This window comes from Mesoplodon densirostris, chromosome X (assembly GCF_025265405.1).
Source record: "Mesoplodon densirostris isolate mMesDen1 chromosome X, mMesDen1 primary haplotype, whole genome shotgun sequence".
NCBI classification, from domain to species: domain Eukaryota; kingdom Metazoa; phylum Chordata; class Mammalia; order Artiodactyla; family Ziphiidae; genus Mesoplodon; species Mesoplodon densirostris.
The window spans coordinates 36,612,401-36,628,308 of record NC_082681.1 but is presented as its reverse complement, the minus strand read 5'-3'; the positions used below and the strand labels follow the sequence as shown (position 1 = coordinate 36,628,308).

The 15,908-nt window shown below is 39.7% G+C and overlaps 1 protein-coding gene across 2 annotated transcripts in view; it reads right to left on the bottom strand.

Annotated features, from left to right (window-relative positions):
• Positions 1–15,908, bottom strand: part of IL13RA2 (interleukin 13 receptor subunit alpha 2) — a 52,810-nt gene that overhangs the window by 18,599 nt on the left and 18,303 nt on the right. Inside the window, exons 1-2 of one of the 2 annotated variants that reach the window (XM_060087654.1) lie at positions 1,613–1,664; positions 97–223 (exon numbers count right to left, since the gene is read on the bottom strand). In XM_060087654.1, coding sequence (XP_059943637.1) covers positions 97–190 — 94 coding nt within the window. In that variant the 5' untranslated portion in view covers positions 191–223; positions 1,613–1,664. Of the gene's footprint in view, positions 1–96; positions 224–1,612; positions 1,665–15,908 lie in introns of those variants that run through there. The other variant, XM_060087653.1, reaches the window with a different exon arrangement.

Sequence of the window (15,908 nt, the reverse complement as noted above, 5' to 3'; positions counted from 1 at the left end):
AAGCCATCTACTTGTTATGCACTTTTCATAGGGTAGGTTGAAAAGGCAGTTAATATCCCTAATTTTAAAACTAAAACTACTCCATTCTTGGTTTACCTTTTATCTCAGCATTTGAAGACAAAGTAGAGCCAAATGCTGTGCAAATAAGAAGAGTATATAGGCATCTGATATCCAAATGAATGAAAGCCATTTTTCCAAGATTTAATACCTTCAAATTTCCACTCTAAGAAGGAAAAATATAGCAGTTTAACTTTACCATACCTCAAAAAGGACTAAATGTGACTAAAAATACATTTGGGAACTCTCTGTGTGCTTTCTATCAAGACTTGTGAAAACTGTGCCCCTTTGAACCATTTAAACAGAAAAAAGATCAAGTTTGGAACCAAAATAATTGGAAAGGAGGATTTTAGTCTCATTCTTCTTATGAGAGCAAAAAAAAAAAAAAAGCAAAACAAACAAACATATCCCTTCAACCCCCCCGCCACACACACACACACACACACACACACACACACACACACACACATACTTTTCTACACATCATACGCTATGACCAGGATTTGAAAGTTATCTGAATACTGACAAAGCTCAGAATCTACACCAAAGCCTCAGATAACTCAGAACTTTGCTTCTTTTCTTCATAAATATTAAAATCATCATCATCTACTCTCTTACCTGTTCTACTCTTCCCTGTTATTTCCTATATCAGTAAATGGCACCATCATCTTCCCAGTTGCCCAAACCAGAAACCTGAGAGTTTTCCTCAACTCCTCCCTCTCCCATCAAATCTCCCCTTCCTAAATTGAGGATCTCATCATCAGGGGTCTCCTTATCCAGTTTTTCCTGCCTCCAAACCATTTTCACACCACATACAGTAAGGACAAATCTGAATTTACCACCTCTTTCTTAAAAGAGCACTTCACTGTCACAGAATACAATTTATTCATCTTTTTATTATTGAAGAATAATAGTTTATGATTGAAACTAAACTAATAGTTTATGATCGAAACTAAAAGGACTCATGTCTCCACATATCCATTCAATCAAAAAATACTCTCCTTGGGCTTCCCTCGTGGCGCAGTGGTTGAGGGTCCGCCTGCTGATGCAGGGGACATGGGTTCGTGCCCTGGTCCGGGAGGATTCCATGTGCCGTGGAGCGGCTGGGCCCATGAGCCATGACCGCTGAGCCTGCGCGTCCGGAGCCTGTGCTCCGCGGCGGGAGGGGCCGCAACAGTGAGAGGCCCACGTACAACAACAACAAAAAAAACTCTCCTTTCAATGAAACATCACTACTTGCAGTTCTACACTTCTCTTTGAGTCTATATTCCTAAAACCAACAATTTCACAGGAAGTTAAGGATTAAAGGTCACTTACCCCAACAGTCAGGGATTACCTTTCTTTTCTCCTACATAAATTAATTAAGCAGGACAGACTCTCTCTCCCTGCTCCATCCTCTTCATCTTACCTGGTCCATTTGTAATGTTCTCATGTTGGTAGGCTTCATTATTATATAATGGAATCTTGGGATCAAACTGTTAGAGCCAGCAAGTATATTGGAGGCAATGCTAGTCCAATCCTCCTTCATATATTGGGAAGTAAAACTCAGACTTACCCAACATTACACAGCGAGTTAGTAACAGAGCTGGAAGTAGAACAGAGATATGATTCCCAGTCTAGTGCACTTCCACCTTACTATGCTGGATCCCACACGTTTGATTCAGGATTATGAAAGCTTTTCCTCTGAGACTCCAGCATTTAAGTCTTCCTTCAATTAGCTAGCCAGGCTGAATCAATACAATGCTGGTTCTTTTTCTATGCCTCATAAACTCATAAGGGGATGCCATTTCTCTTACTGAGGTCTGGTGAATCTCTCTCCTCAATTCCTCCCTCCCCACCACCAGCCCACTGCTGCCTTCTAAGACATCTGTAAGTAGTAAGTAGGTTTCGTCAACAGAAAGCCATATTTCTGCCATAGAGCTGCTCTTACAGATTGAGGTGAACAGACGGGTTATTTTTGGATCCAAGGCAATAGATCTAACAAAGAGAAATCCTTTCATATGACCTATAAGGACTAAGACAATCAGGCTTCCCTTAAAATGCTCTCAGAGAGATCTTTTTATTTAAATAACTATTTATTTTAATTTTGGCTGCATCAGGTCTTAGTTGCAATATGCGGGATCTTTGTTGTGGCACATGGGATCCTCCCCTGCAGCACGCAGGCTCCTTGTTGCAGCACGCGGCTTCTCTCTAATTGTGGCCTGCGAACTCAGTAGTTGCGGCACGTGGGCTTAGTTGCCCCACAGCATGTGGGACCTTAGTTCCCCGACCAGGAATGGAACCCACGTACCCTGCATTGGAAGGAGGATTCTTAACCACTGGACCACCAGGGAAGTCCCTCTCAGAGAGATCTTAAAGTTATCTCTCCCCTAACAATCTGTCCTTAAATATTTCATAGCCCTGTGTCATGTACAGCATAAATGTTAAGAGCTAAAAATACCTTGCTTCCATTCTATTTATAGGCTACTGAAATTTGATTCAGGCTATCAAATAGCACTTCCTGGATTAGCCAAATACATTAAGCAAAGGTAGGAAATGGGATAGCTGCCTTCCTGAATCACTTATCTAGAAATCCACAAAAGGAATTCCTGAATCAACCTTAGTGTCCCACCTAGACTTTCTTACCCAAATGAACATGAAGACAATTCTTTCCTTGGCTTGTGGGTTACAGGACTGTCACTAGTGCAATGAGGTGTTTTGTATACTATATGGTTACCAGAGGACAGAGTTTTTCACAAGAGGGGAAGGGATCTGAAGACAAAGGGAAGATGGAGGATGGAAATGCAGAGATACAAAATTTGAAACATTTTCTGATATACTTCCCACCCCCAGCCCACAGTTAACAACCACTCATCTGGTCATTTTATTTTTAAAAATGAGGAAATACCCAGAGAGGAAAGTGAGTTATCCTAACTCACACAACTTATTGGGGGCAGGGTTAGGACTGAAAACCAGCTCTCTTAAGTGCTTTCCACTGACTAGCAAATGAATTTTCTTGTTATAAGGAGTCTGTCCTGAACCTATGCTACCAGAAGGCTCCCTGCAAACCTTCCTCAACCTATTGTCACCACCCATACCATCAACCCCACCACATAGTTTTATCATCATGACATTTTTAGCAGAGTAATAATTCAATAATCTTTCATTGTGCACTTTTTTTTTTTTTTTTTTGCCAAATACTATCCCAGCTGAATCTTGTCTAAGACACAAGGTACAAATGATGAATCATAACATCTGTAATAATGAAAATAATACCTCCTACTATTTATTTACCCTTCCAGCATCCTAGGCACTAGCCTGTGCTAAACCCTTTACATGCATAATCTCATATAATACTCGGTCAGCCTTGGATGTATGTACTATTATTATTCCCATTTTAAAGATCAGAAACTGAGACAAGGAGAAATTAAACAACTCCCTGCAAGTTACTACAGGCTATAAATGGTGAAGCTTGGATCTGAACCCAGACAACCTAGTACCAGATCCCTTGACAACCACCACACAAGTGTAACCCTTGTGGAGGACAGCTTCCTGTTTCTACCCACTCAGTTTCCCACAACACTGTTACTTAGACAGTTTCCCACTAAGAATCTCCTTTGGAATGGCAGGCCTAAAGTTATTTCCTGGTTTCAGCCTCACTTCTTCACCTCTTCAAAGCCATGCTACATAATCCCTTCATTCTAAGAGTTGGCTGGGATAATCCTTGCATTATTGCAGAAACTCCAGGTACTTACCAATAATACAGTTTCTCAAGAAATGGATTATCATAGGCAATTATCACAGCCCCTCTTTTCTTCCCCTCTCCAACTGAGAGACAGTTACTGAAACTCTAACACTTCCCTTCCTGTCTGATAATCAAGCACACTGAAAAAAAATAGATTGGTATTCCTGAAACAGCCAGTGGGCCAGGATACAGATTCTGTAAGTCACAAGATAGGGGAGGTTATGGGTAGGGCTAAAAGCCATCCAAAGCAAACTTAGAATCACAGCACAGTGTTGCAAAAGCTGATGGGACTAAGTAATCTTTGAATAAACCAATAGATATATAGATGAGGAGCTTGTATACAGGCACAATAGTATAAATATCAACCTGGATTTCAGCCCTACCTCAACCACTAATGTGTTTGGAAGCAAATTATAACTCAATTTTCTTCTATAAAATGGAGGTAATGACACCAGCCTGGCAGTTTTAAGATTAAATGAGATAATGTATGTAAAAGTGAAAGAGAATAGTAAATTGCTCTATATACTTGCAAGGGGTTTGTTTCTGAGCACCTTGTTACTATGAAAAAACCTGAAAACAACTTGCTCCAAACTACACATCTGCTCCTACTAATTCAGCAAAATTGACTTGTGCACAGTTGATAAGTAGGTACTTATTATTAACCTCTAACTTCTACCACCCTTGTTGATCCAGTAGCTGCCTTTACTGATCTTTGTCTTAGTAATAATAATCTATTGCATTTGTTTAGCTTTTTATAGTTTACCAAGAATTTATTGAATTATTTTAACAAATCTGCAGGTATGAAATGTTGGTATCACATATTTACAATCAGTAAAATTGGGGCTTAGAGAGGTGATGTGACTTGAACAAGACTCCACTGCTGGTATAATCCACACTGAAAGGAAAGGTAACAGAAATAAGGAACAGAAATATGTTGTAAAGCTAATAATGCAGTCACTTACATAATACGGTTTTGTAGAAAAGTTCCTTCTCTACCTTGACAAAGAAAAAAAAAAGATTCTTCCAAAGTATCTGAAATAGCCACAGGTTCTTGTTTTGTTTGTAAAGGCAGTGACCAAGTTACAAAGGCAAATAATTATCTATTAGAAAATGATGAATGGGGTTTTGCAATGTCACTAAAGTGGCTTCTAAGATAACCGCCTAAAGGAAGTATGGCCATGTTATTTCTGTTGCCATTGTTTAGAAAAAAAAAGTTATGAAATTTGATACTTTCTGAATTATTTAAAATATCTAAAAATATCATCCAAAGCAATTAGAATAGGGATAGGAGAAAAAGAAAATGGGAAAATAGAAGAGAAGTAATGTTTGAGGAGAGAGAAATGGAAAAGTAGGGTTGATACTGGAAAAGCTTTATCAAAAGTCCAGGCTCTTGTTCAACTTGTCCAAAAGAGTTTGGGCAAGGAACACAAGACACCAAGGAAAAATAAACACACACACACACACTGAGGCTGAGGAGCAAAGAGAACAAAGAAGCAGTTTATTTAGGGCAGAAGCTAAGAGTGCCGGCGTCATCGAGAGTGAGGAGTGCCCACAGGCTTGTTGATCCCCGTTTTCATCTTATTTTTAGTCCTTTGAATGGGTGGGGGTCTTTTTGATTAGGAGCAGAATACTCGAGGGGAAGGTTTAGGTGTGGCCTGGATTGCACCAGCTTGCATCAGCTTCCGGTCCTGCACATTTGCCTCCTGAAGCCACTGTACATGCGTTCTAAGAGCTGTTTGCCCTTATATTTTCCCTCACTAGTTGAGCACCACACCTGGAAGGTTGTACAGGGTCATCAGCAACCTGTGCATTTTTATTTGCACATGCTCCACTGTTTTCATGTTCAGAGTTTCTTGCTCAGATGCTACAGTTTCTGTTTTAGATGCCATTCTGACCTGCGTCATGGCCTCATTAAATGCAAAACAAGGAGGTGGCTTTGCCTTGTGCCTAATGCCTATACATGAGGAGGATGTCCTTGGGCCCCACCCTGTCTTCCCTGCCTCAGGGTGATTGCAAAGGCTTAAATGTTGTCTGGGGGTGAAATGACAAATTTATATGATCTTACATGAAAAGGCATTGACTAGGAGATCTGGGCTCTAGCACCAACTATGGCAGGGGATTTAGAAAATGATAATAATAGGGACTATAGTTTATTAAGCTCTTACCAGGTGTCAAGCTCTGTGCCAGATGCTTGATATGGATTAGCTCATTTAAGTCTCACAAACGTTGATAGTTACAATTATTATTATCACAATACTGTATTATAAATGAGTTGTTTGAGGCTCAGAAAGGTTAAGTAAATTACGCAAGGTCATACAACTTAAGCAAAAAATATGTGTATATCTAATTCTAAAGACTATGCTCCTATTAACATATAATACTGTCTTTCCATCTCACTTCAGTGAAACTCAATTTCCTCTCATATGAGTTATCCCTGGGATATCTTTCTGTTTTATCAGATAATCTGGTGTGTATCCATCCATGGTTTCAGGAGGTGACTCAAAAGCACCGACTTCCTGAATAACTAGTCTCGTTTCAAGGAGACCATCCAACATGTACAAATGTCTATTCATAGTTCCTGGAGTATAGCCATGACTCAGCATCAAAATCAGCACATCTGGAATGGGACAGATCCTGAGGCCTGACAACATTTTAAGATCAGTACATAGCTCAATAATAGTACAATCAGTCTATGAACTGTTGGTGAGTCAAATCTAATTTAGGTAATAACTAGCACGTAATATTTCACGCAGTGGAGTAGTTTATAAAGAATGCTGAAGGTGACTTTGTGTACTTTCAAACATAAAAGGACTTTGAATCAGACAGATTCATCATGCTTGCCCCTAGTCAACTGTCATTTCCCACAAAAATACACAAAGAAGTTAGGCACATGCTGAATGATGAAAATCACTGCAGACGAATGAAGTACAGGTAGGATCTCTTTTTAACAAATACCACTTTAACATCCAGTTACATATAACATGATTATATTTGTGTCCCTGCCAACATTACATACTAATATTGTTTCTTGATATTTATGAAATATGTTCAATAAATCCTGTAAAACATAAGTAGTCATTTTATTCCCAAATCCTTTTTTTTTTTTTTTTTTTTTTTTTGCGGTATGCGGGCCTCTCACTGTTGTGGCCTCCCCCGTCGCGGAGCACAGGCTCCGGACGCGCAGGCTCCGGACGCGCAGGCTCCGGACGCGCAGGCTCAGCGGCCATGGCTCACGGGCCCAGCCGCTCCGCGGCATATGGGATCCTCCCAGACCGGGGCACGAACCCGCATCCCCTGCATCGGCAGGCGGACTCTCAACCACTTGCGCCACCAGGGAGGCCCCCCAAATCCTTTTTGTAGATGGTTTCCTGTATGACATCCTGAGTTCATCCAGCTGACAAGTTTCCTGAAGCACTGTCAAAGCTACAGAATTCAGTTTTGAGCTACCATAGCAACTGACAGGTTTATAGTGTTCCTTTATGAAGCAGTTTACACATTTCAGAATCTGTCCCTAAACTGGGCAGATCAGAGCTTTTTAGCTTATAATTCCATCCAAATAAACCAACAACAGGCTTTTACAACCGTTTAAAAAAAATCTATCAGGTCATCGCTTTCTTAAAATAGGTCAGATTCTTATTATTAAATACACCTTAAGTTCTATTCAAATGAAGTCACAGCTGAAGAGCAATGCAGTTTCTTGAAAGGCACCACTGCTCTGGAACTAGCAAAACAATCTCTTTTGTTTGTTCAACACCCTTCTCCTCACTCCCAGATGCTCCCAAATAATTATTAGCAAGCAAACACTGTGTACCCAAAACATTCACTTCAAGTAATGACTTTAGAATAACAACTTTAGAAGTCAGTAATAGAGTGTGACCCACCCTCTCCATACTAAGTAAAAACAGAATAGAAAATGTATAATAGCAGATTTTATATTGCTTCAATGTTATTCTACCAGTATGCTCTTGCATGTACATAAGATATAAACTGTAAGTACATGAAAATATGGCATTGTGTAACATATACTGCCATCAGTTATGGAAAAGAATGTTAACAAAAACACATAAATATTTCTATCATGTATTCATTATTCAACGATTATTTCTGGAAACCTACTACATGCCAGGCACTGTTCCAGCCACTGGAGGTACTGCAGTGGACAAAACAAAGAACCTGCTTTCTTGGAACTAACTTTCTGGAGTGGGAGACAGACAATAAACAGACAGACAGACAGACAGACAATATCAGATAATTATAAGTTTCACAAAAAGAAATAAAGCAGGATAACATGAAAGAGAGTAATGAGAGTTCATTTTAGATAGGGTGGTCAGGGAATGCCTCTCTGAAAAAGTAACATTAAGGACCTCAGTGAAGTGAGGGAATGAACCAGGTGAAGATACAGGGAAAGAAACTTCCAGGTAGAAGGAATAGCACATTCAAAAGCCCTGGGGAGGGAATCAGCTTAATAGTTCTAGGAATAGCAACGGTAGGGTAGGAAACAGAAAAGGTTAGATGATCTCACAAAGATAGGCTGACTGTGGGCAATGGTACTGGATTTCCTATTTATTTTTAGTAAAATGGGAAGCAATTGGATAGTTGTGAGTAGAGTAACATGATGTAACTTACATTTGAAAAGGCTACTCTGTATGGAAGGGAAGGATAGAAGCAATAATCCAGGCTAGAGCTGATGGTAAGTTGGACCAACTTGACAGCAGTGGAGATGCTGATAGGATTTTACTGATGGATTGAGTGTGGAGTATCAGAGGATGATGCCGGTATTTTTGTCATGGGCAACTGAACAATTGTTTATGGGGCTTGGGGATGATGGACAAGAGTTCAGTTTTATATGTTTCAATTTGAGCTGCCTAACTAACATCCAAGAGGAGAAGATGAGTAGGCAGTTGGATAGTTGACTCTGGAGATTAGGGGAAAGACCAGAGCTATAGATATATTTTTGAAAGTCATCAGTATATAGGTAGTATTTAAAGCCACAGGATTAATTAAAGTCACCTAGGGTATAGTGTAGATAAGATAAAGAGAAGAGGACCAAGGGCTGAGATCTGGGACCCTCCGATATATAGAGGCCAAAGAGATGAGGAGGTACCAACAAAGGACACTAAGGAGAGGCCAAGGAGGTGAGAAGAAAACCCAGAGTTTGTGGTATCCCAGAAACCAAGTATGGAAAACGTTTCAAGGATAAAGTGATAGACAATGTCAAAAGCTACCGATAGGCCAAGTAAGATAAGAATGGTCTAACAAATTTGGCAAACTGAAGATAGTTGGTGACATTGATAAGGAAATAAGTGGAATGTCTGGAGCAAAACTCAGATTAAAGTGGGTTCAGGAAAGAATGGGAGGGAGACATGAGTATGGATAACTCTCTTGAGAAGTTTGCAATGAAGGGACATAAGGTGCTCTTGCTAGGAGGAAGTCACTCATTTCTTCCCTCTTGAAAACAGGAATGGAGAACATCTCACATAAAGGTTTGATCCTGTTGTTACTTAGATTTTTGTCGTACCTGTTTAGTAACAGTGAATGTTCTTATTTGAGGGATGCAGGCCAGAGTATTTTAGGATTGTACTTATCAAAGGGTACCATACCAAGGTAGAACATTTTTCTGAGACAATTAGAAACTATCAAAGTTTAGTTTCACCAGTGATTACTTTAACAGATACTTTCCATCTGCTCAAATTGTTTTACAAAGGTATCTCCATCTTGTCACATTTCCAATGAAATATTATTTTTAAAAGCCTGCAATTTCTCCAGACTGTAGAACATCTTTACTTTCCATCTATGTGCAACCTGAGATTTCATTGTTTTTCTTCTAAATTTGTCTTCTGCAACAAAAGCAATCAGAAACAACTTTAACTATATCTTTATAGGGCACTTTTAAAACTTGGCTATTGGTCTAGAAACATGATTGAAAATCAGAATCAAGGGATATCAGAAATTCTTGTTCTAGGGAACATAAAGCCTTTATTGTATTTTGAAAACTCTGAAACTGAGGGATCAGTTTCAGATGTAACTGTCCATACTCCCAAAGGGCTCCAATAAGTGCATATCTCTAGGCAAGAGGATTTGTATTCTGGCTTAGATTGGCAGCCTATTTGAGATTCAGAGCATGGATGATCCTATTTCATCATTCAGGCTCTTGCTGTTTGCTTCTTCTCCCACACGCCCCTCATCATCTTTCCTTATACTTTTCTTTTTCCATTTTCTCCCTCTTTTCCTCTTTCTTACTGATGTTTTCTCTTTTCCATTAAGTGGAAATAAATATATTTTTGGATTCCTGGCTGTCTTTATTTTAAATATACTGGAGCATTCTCTCTTCTCAATACATTTTCTTTTCTTTTCTTTTTTAAAAATAAATCTATTTATTTATTTATTTTTGGCTGCATTGGGCCTTCGTTGCTGTACGCAGGCTTTCTCTAGTTGCGGCGAGTGGGGGCTACTCTTTGTTGCAGTGTGCGGGCTTCTCATTGTGGTGGCTTCTCTTGTTGCAGAGCACAGGCTCTAGGTGCGTGGGCTTCAGTAGTTGTGGCTCGTGGGCTCTAGAGCGCAGCCTCAGTAGTTGTGGCACATGGGCTTAGTTGCTCAGCAGCATGTGGGATTTTTCTGGACCAGGGCTTGAACCCATGTCCCCTGCATTGGCAGGGGGATTCTTAACCACTACACCACCAGTGGAAGTCCCTCAATACATTTTCATTAGTTGTTTGGCTTCAGAATATTTTCCATGCATTACTTGAAGATTAGACCAGTTTTGTAACTTTGTGAGTTTACTTTTTTTAAAGTACTTATGATAAAAAAGTTATTTTTTACTTGTATGTCGGCAGAGCTTTACTGTTTTTCACTGGACTGACTGCCCTTCATAAAAATGAATTTCCTGCTTTAAGAGAACTGGTTCTTTATAATCATCTGCTTAAAAGCTCTAAATTCACTCATAATTTTAAGTGGTAGGTCTGCCTACTCACCTACTTTCTCACTGTTTTTGATAGCTGCTTTTGAGGTTGGGTTAGACAATGTTTCTTAAATGACTTTAGGGGCTTCTCATCAAAATAGAACCTCAGTTTCTATTTTTATGGCCTGTGCCTTTGACTGTTGTATTGGTGCCGATACAATCATAGGCATCTATCCAGATCTTCTTTTCACAGACATTTCCTGAGCATCCATTTTGCACTCAAGGCTGCAGATATGAAAGCAAGCAAGACACAGGGTTCCCTGCCATCAAGTTTATGGAAGGAGAGCCAAAGAAACCAGAAACCAAAAAACAACAACAAAAAAACCCCACAGTAACTCACTACACACTTGTCAGAATGGCCAAAATCCAGGACACTGACAACAACAACAAATGATGGCAAGGATGCTGAGCAACAGGCACTCTCATTCTTTGCTGGTAGGAATGCAAAACGGTACAGCCACTTTGGAAGATAGTTTGGTGATTTCTTACAAAACTAAACATACTCTTACCATATGATCCAGCAATCATGCTCCTTGGTTATTTACCTAAAGGAGTTGAAAATTTATGTGCACACAAAAACCTGTACACAAATATTTATCGCAGCTTTATTCATAATTGCAAAAACTTGGAAGCAACCAAGATGTCCCTCAGTAGGTGAATGGATAAATAAACTGTGGTACATCCAGACAGTGGTATATTACTCTACTAAAAAGAAATCAAGCCATGAAAAGGCTTGGAGGAATCTTAAGTTCTTATTACTAAGTAAAAGAAGCCAATCTGAAAAGGCAATATAAGTGATGATTCCAACTACACGACATTCTGGAAAAGGCAAAACTATGGAGACGGCAAAAGATCAGTGGTTTCCAGGGGTTGAAGTGAGGGGGAGGGATGACTAGGCAGAACACAGAGGATTTTTAGGGCAGTGAAAATACTCTGTATGATATTATAATCATGGATACATGTCATTATACATTTGCCCAAACCCACAGACTATACAACACTAAGAATGAACACTAATGTAAACTATGGACTTTGGGTGATTATGATGTGTCAATGTAGGCTCATCACTTGTAACAAACATACCACTCTGGTGCGGGATGCTGATAATGGGAGAGGCTATACATGTGTGGGGGCAGGAGGTATATGGAAAATCTCTGTACCTCCCTCTTAGTTTTGCTGTGAACCTAAAAATGCTCTAAAAAAATAAAGTCTTTAAAAATTAAATTATATAAACTTACAGTTAAATAATTTATAATATAAGCAAAATTAATAAACAAAATGGTTACTATAGAGTGTGAGCTTTCTCTTGGGCTACTGGCAGAAATGTGAATTGATAGAATCTTTTTTGGAGGCAGTGTGGCTGAGATTACTACTTGTCACCTAATATTCATTCTCCTCTCCTTCAGTGTAATGAAACCCCCATGTTTTAGCTGGGCACATGGGCATACAAAATGAAGGCTACCATGACAACATTAAGTTCTTGCCTAAGAGGTATAAACAGAAGTGTTATCTCCAATCTCTGTCATGCCTTTAAAGAGAATAGACCATTTCTCCCCTTTCCCTTTCCCCCTTTCTCCACTCTGCTTCTTAGAATGTGGTCCTAGTAGTGAGCCATCTTTGATTAAGCAGATGAGGAAAACACCCTAGGCATGGCAGAACAAGTTTGGAATAGCCCAGGGCCTTTGACCTCATGAAGTAAAGCTTCATGCAGCCCTGGATTAGCTACCTCCAGACAGTTATGTGAGAGCAAAATAAACCACTTTCTTATTTAAGAAGAGCCTGCAACCTAATTAGAGGCGTATTTAGCACTGTGTATAAAAGTCCTTTTCTTTGGCTGCGCCACGTGGCTTGCGGGATCTTAGTTCCCCGACCATGGATTGAACCCAGGCCCACGGCAATGGAAGTGCTGCGTCTTAACTACTGGATCCCCAGGGAATTCCCTAAAAATCCTTTAAAAGTTCATAACCTTTTAAGCCCAAATTTCCAGGTAATCAAAGTATGCGCTTATACAGTCCAACCCCTCATTTTCTACATAGGCTTTGAGTCAGCTACATTTAAGCTGTGTAGCACTTCTTTGGCTAAAGTCTCCAACCAGATAACTGGGGGGAAAAAATCATACTGAACCACCCCACTTGCAAATATAACCACAAATGCTGAAGTAGAAACTTTTCACAGTGACAAAACACAATGTGATAAAACTCCAACATCCCCTTTGAGGCCTTCAAAGTCCTTACTGTGCTAAATAAGTGCTAGAGAACTCTCTCTGGCCATCTAGAGATTCTACTAATATGAGCTGCTCCCAGGTACCACAGCACTTTTCCCACCACCATGAGCTGCTGCCACAGTTTTCTGAATGATGTTCTGATGGTGCACTCACGTAATTTTAATCCTATGCTGCTTCACCTTTTCCAGATGTTGATAGCTCATCCACATGCTTTGGTTATTAGCAAAATGCCCTGGAGTTCAAGTTTCCTCTCAATGAATCAATACTAATTCCACCAATAATGTACACTGTTCTTCCTGAAAAAGTGCCAGATAAAGGAGATGGCTGATTCCATAGTTAGAGAGTAATCACTGCTGGATGAGCAAAGTCAAACATTCCTAGAGAAAAGAGAACTACTTGTAGTAGAATCACGCCTATAGAAGCATGGCTTTGTCTTCCTTTGACTGAGCATCCGTGGGAGAGTTAGAATGACTCATACCTCCTACCCTCCAACCCTGTTCCATTCCACTTCCTATCCTCCAACCCTACTTCATTCCTTAGAAGTGGGCAGGATGCTCTTCAGAAATTCCTAGGCCCTCCTGATTCTCTTGATACTTACTATCAAAAGACGATGAGATACATGCATAAATTTATACACAAAACATACTTGGCTTCCACTGTCTATCACCGTGGCTTATATACAGATGAGAAAACAAGCCAGAGAAGTTAAATGATTTTCCCATAACCTCCTTTCATTCTAGCTTACGTTTTTAAGTACTGCCACTGCGATCATTTTTCAGCTTTGCAAAGACTTGACTGTTTTTTCCAAATCCATTTGGCAGACTTTGCTTTCTTTCTTTTTTTATTCAATCTAGATTAGTCTCCATACCCCCAAACTAAAGCTGACCCTCTGCCTGTTTATCATAACTTCCTAACAAATTCCCAAGCTTGAATGAATCCAACTTTCAGGTTTTCTCTGTGCCTATACCAGAGAAGGTGGGTGCTGAAGGAATAAGTCCCACAATAGATTAGTTCCATGATAAAGTTATAATATTCAATTTCACACGAACCCACAGTACTACTCAGAAACATTACATGTCTCTGTTCAGCTTTATTCCATTCTTGACAACAATTACAAACTTCTTCCAGTATCTCCAATCCTCTCATCTCCTCTCCCCAATCTCAGCACATGACTTTGTTTCTTTAAAAACAAAATTGAATAAGGACATACTGTATAGCACAGGAAACTCTTCTCAATACTCTGTAATGACCTATATGGGAAAAGAATCTAAAAAAGAGAGGATATATGTATATGTATAACTTATTCACTTTGCTGTACAGCAGAAACTAACAGAACATTGTAAATCAACTATACTAAAAATTAAAAAATAAATAAAAACAAAATTGAAGCTATCGGATGGAAATTCCCTCATCTTCTTCTTTTTTTTTTTTTTTTTGTGGTACGTGGGCCTCTCACTGTTGTGGCCTCTCCCATTGCGGAGCACAGGCTCCGGACACGCAGGCTCAGCAGCCATGGCTCACGGGCCCAGCCACTCCGCGGCATGTGGGATTTTCCCGGATCAGGGCACGAACCTGTGTCCCCTGCATTGGCAAGCAGACTCTCAACCACTGCGCCACCAGGGAAGCCCCCCTCATCTTCTTGATTCCACATTTTCCACACACCCTCTCTTCCTTCCCTACTGCTATAATAAAGGAGTATATTTCCTATTAAGGTAAAACTCCTCATGTGTGTTTTGGATTCCAACCCTGATCACATTATCAGGAATCTTACCATTTAATTTTTTCTTCTCATATGTCTTCAACATACGTGAGATGTATGTATACATACATACATAAATATCAGGTGGATATATCCATTAGCATTTAAATATGCTCATTTCTCCCCAAACTTAAAAAAAAAAAAACTATCTTGTGCATATATTTGTCTCCAGCTACTGCCCCAATACTCCCATCTTCTTCACAGCCAAATTTCTAGGAAGAGTTGTCTATACTTGCTATTTGTCGGAAGCCATCCTGGAGCCATTGCACCATGACAAAGTCATGAGCAACGGAAGGCGAAACTGCAAGGCAGCGCCGTGCCAGGAAGGTGGACTACAGCTCCGTTGTTATGTTTTATGATAATAAATTTACATACAGGGGCAATTTGGGGGTGATGTTGCTCCACGTGAAAGAAAAAGTCCTCTAGGACTCCCCCTCCTGAAACTACCATAGAATGGGAAGTACCCACTAAAGCCCCGGGGAAATGAGTAAAGAATTAAGAGCCTGGAACTAAGGGGATGTTTTTATGAAAAACACCCTCTAGTATGGAGTTATGGCCATGGGCCGGAGTTCCTGATGACATAGGAAATTTATGGTTCTATTATAAAGGAAGATTAATTATAGAAAAGCAAATGACTAGAACAGAATTGGTTGCCAGGATAGGGAGAAAACACTGTCTCAGTTGAAGGAAACAACAAGAAAGAGCATGCAGGTACATTGTAAATATTTTCATGGAACCATTGTAAAAGGTTGCCCATGCAAGAAGAGAAATAGGAACAAGTAGCTCCAACTTTTACAATTAAAATAATCGTATAACTGCTTGGCTTGGTTACTAAGAAATAACCTGTGATTAATGGGAACTTGGGGAAATATTTTAATAGGACATCTAGAAACTAGGGGATATTTTTTTTTTAAAAATCTTTATAGAACATTTTGAGGTTTGATTGTGCTAAGATTGTTTGGCCACGTACCTGGTAATGTAATCAGCTACAATATATAAACCTGTGATTGTAAACAATAGAAGAAGAATGAAGAATAAAGACTTGAGAAAGAGAAACATGCAATGCTGATACTTTAAGAAGTGTAATAGAATTATTTCCTTCGCCGATGCTATCCATCCCTCGGGTATCCCTGGACTCTCTGGAGCTGGACTCCGGCAGCTATTTTCACACCTCCCACTCACTCTT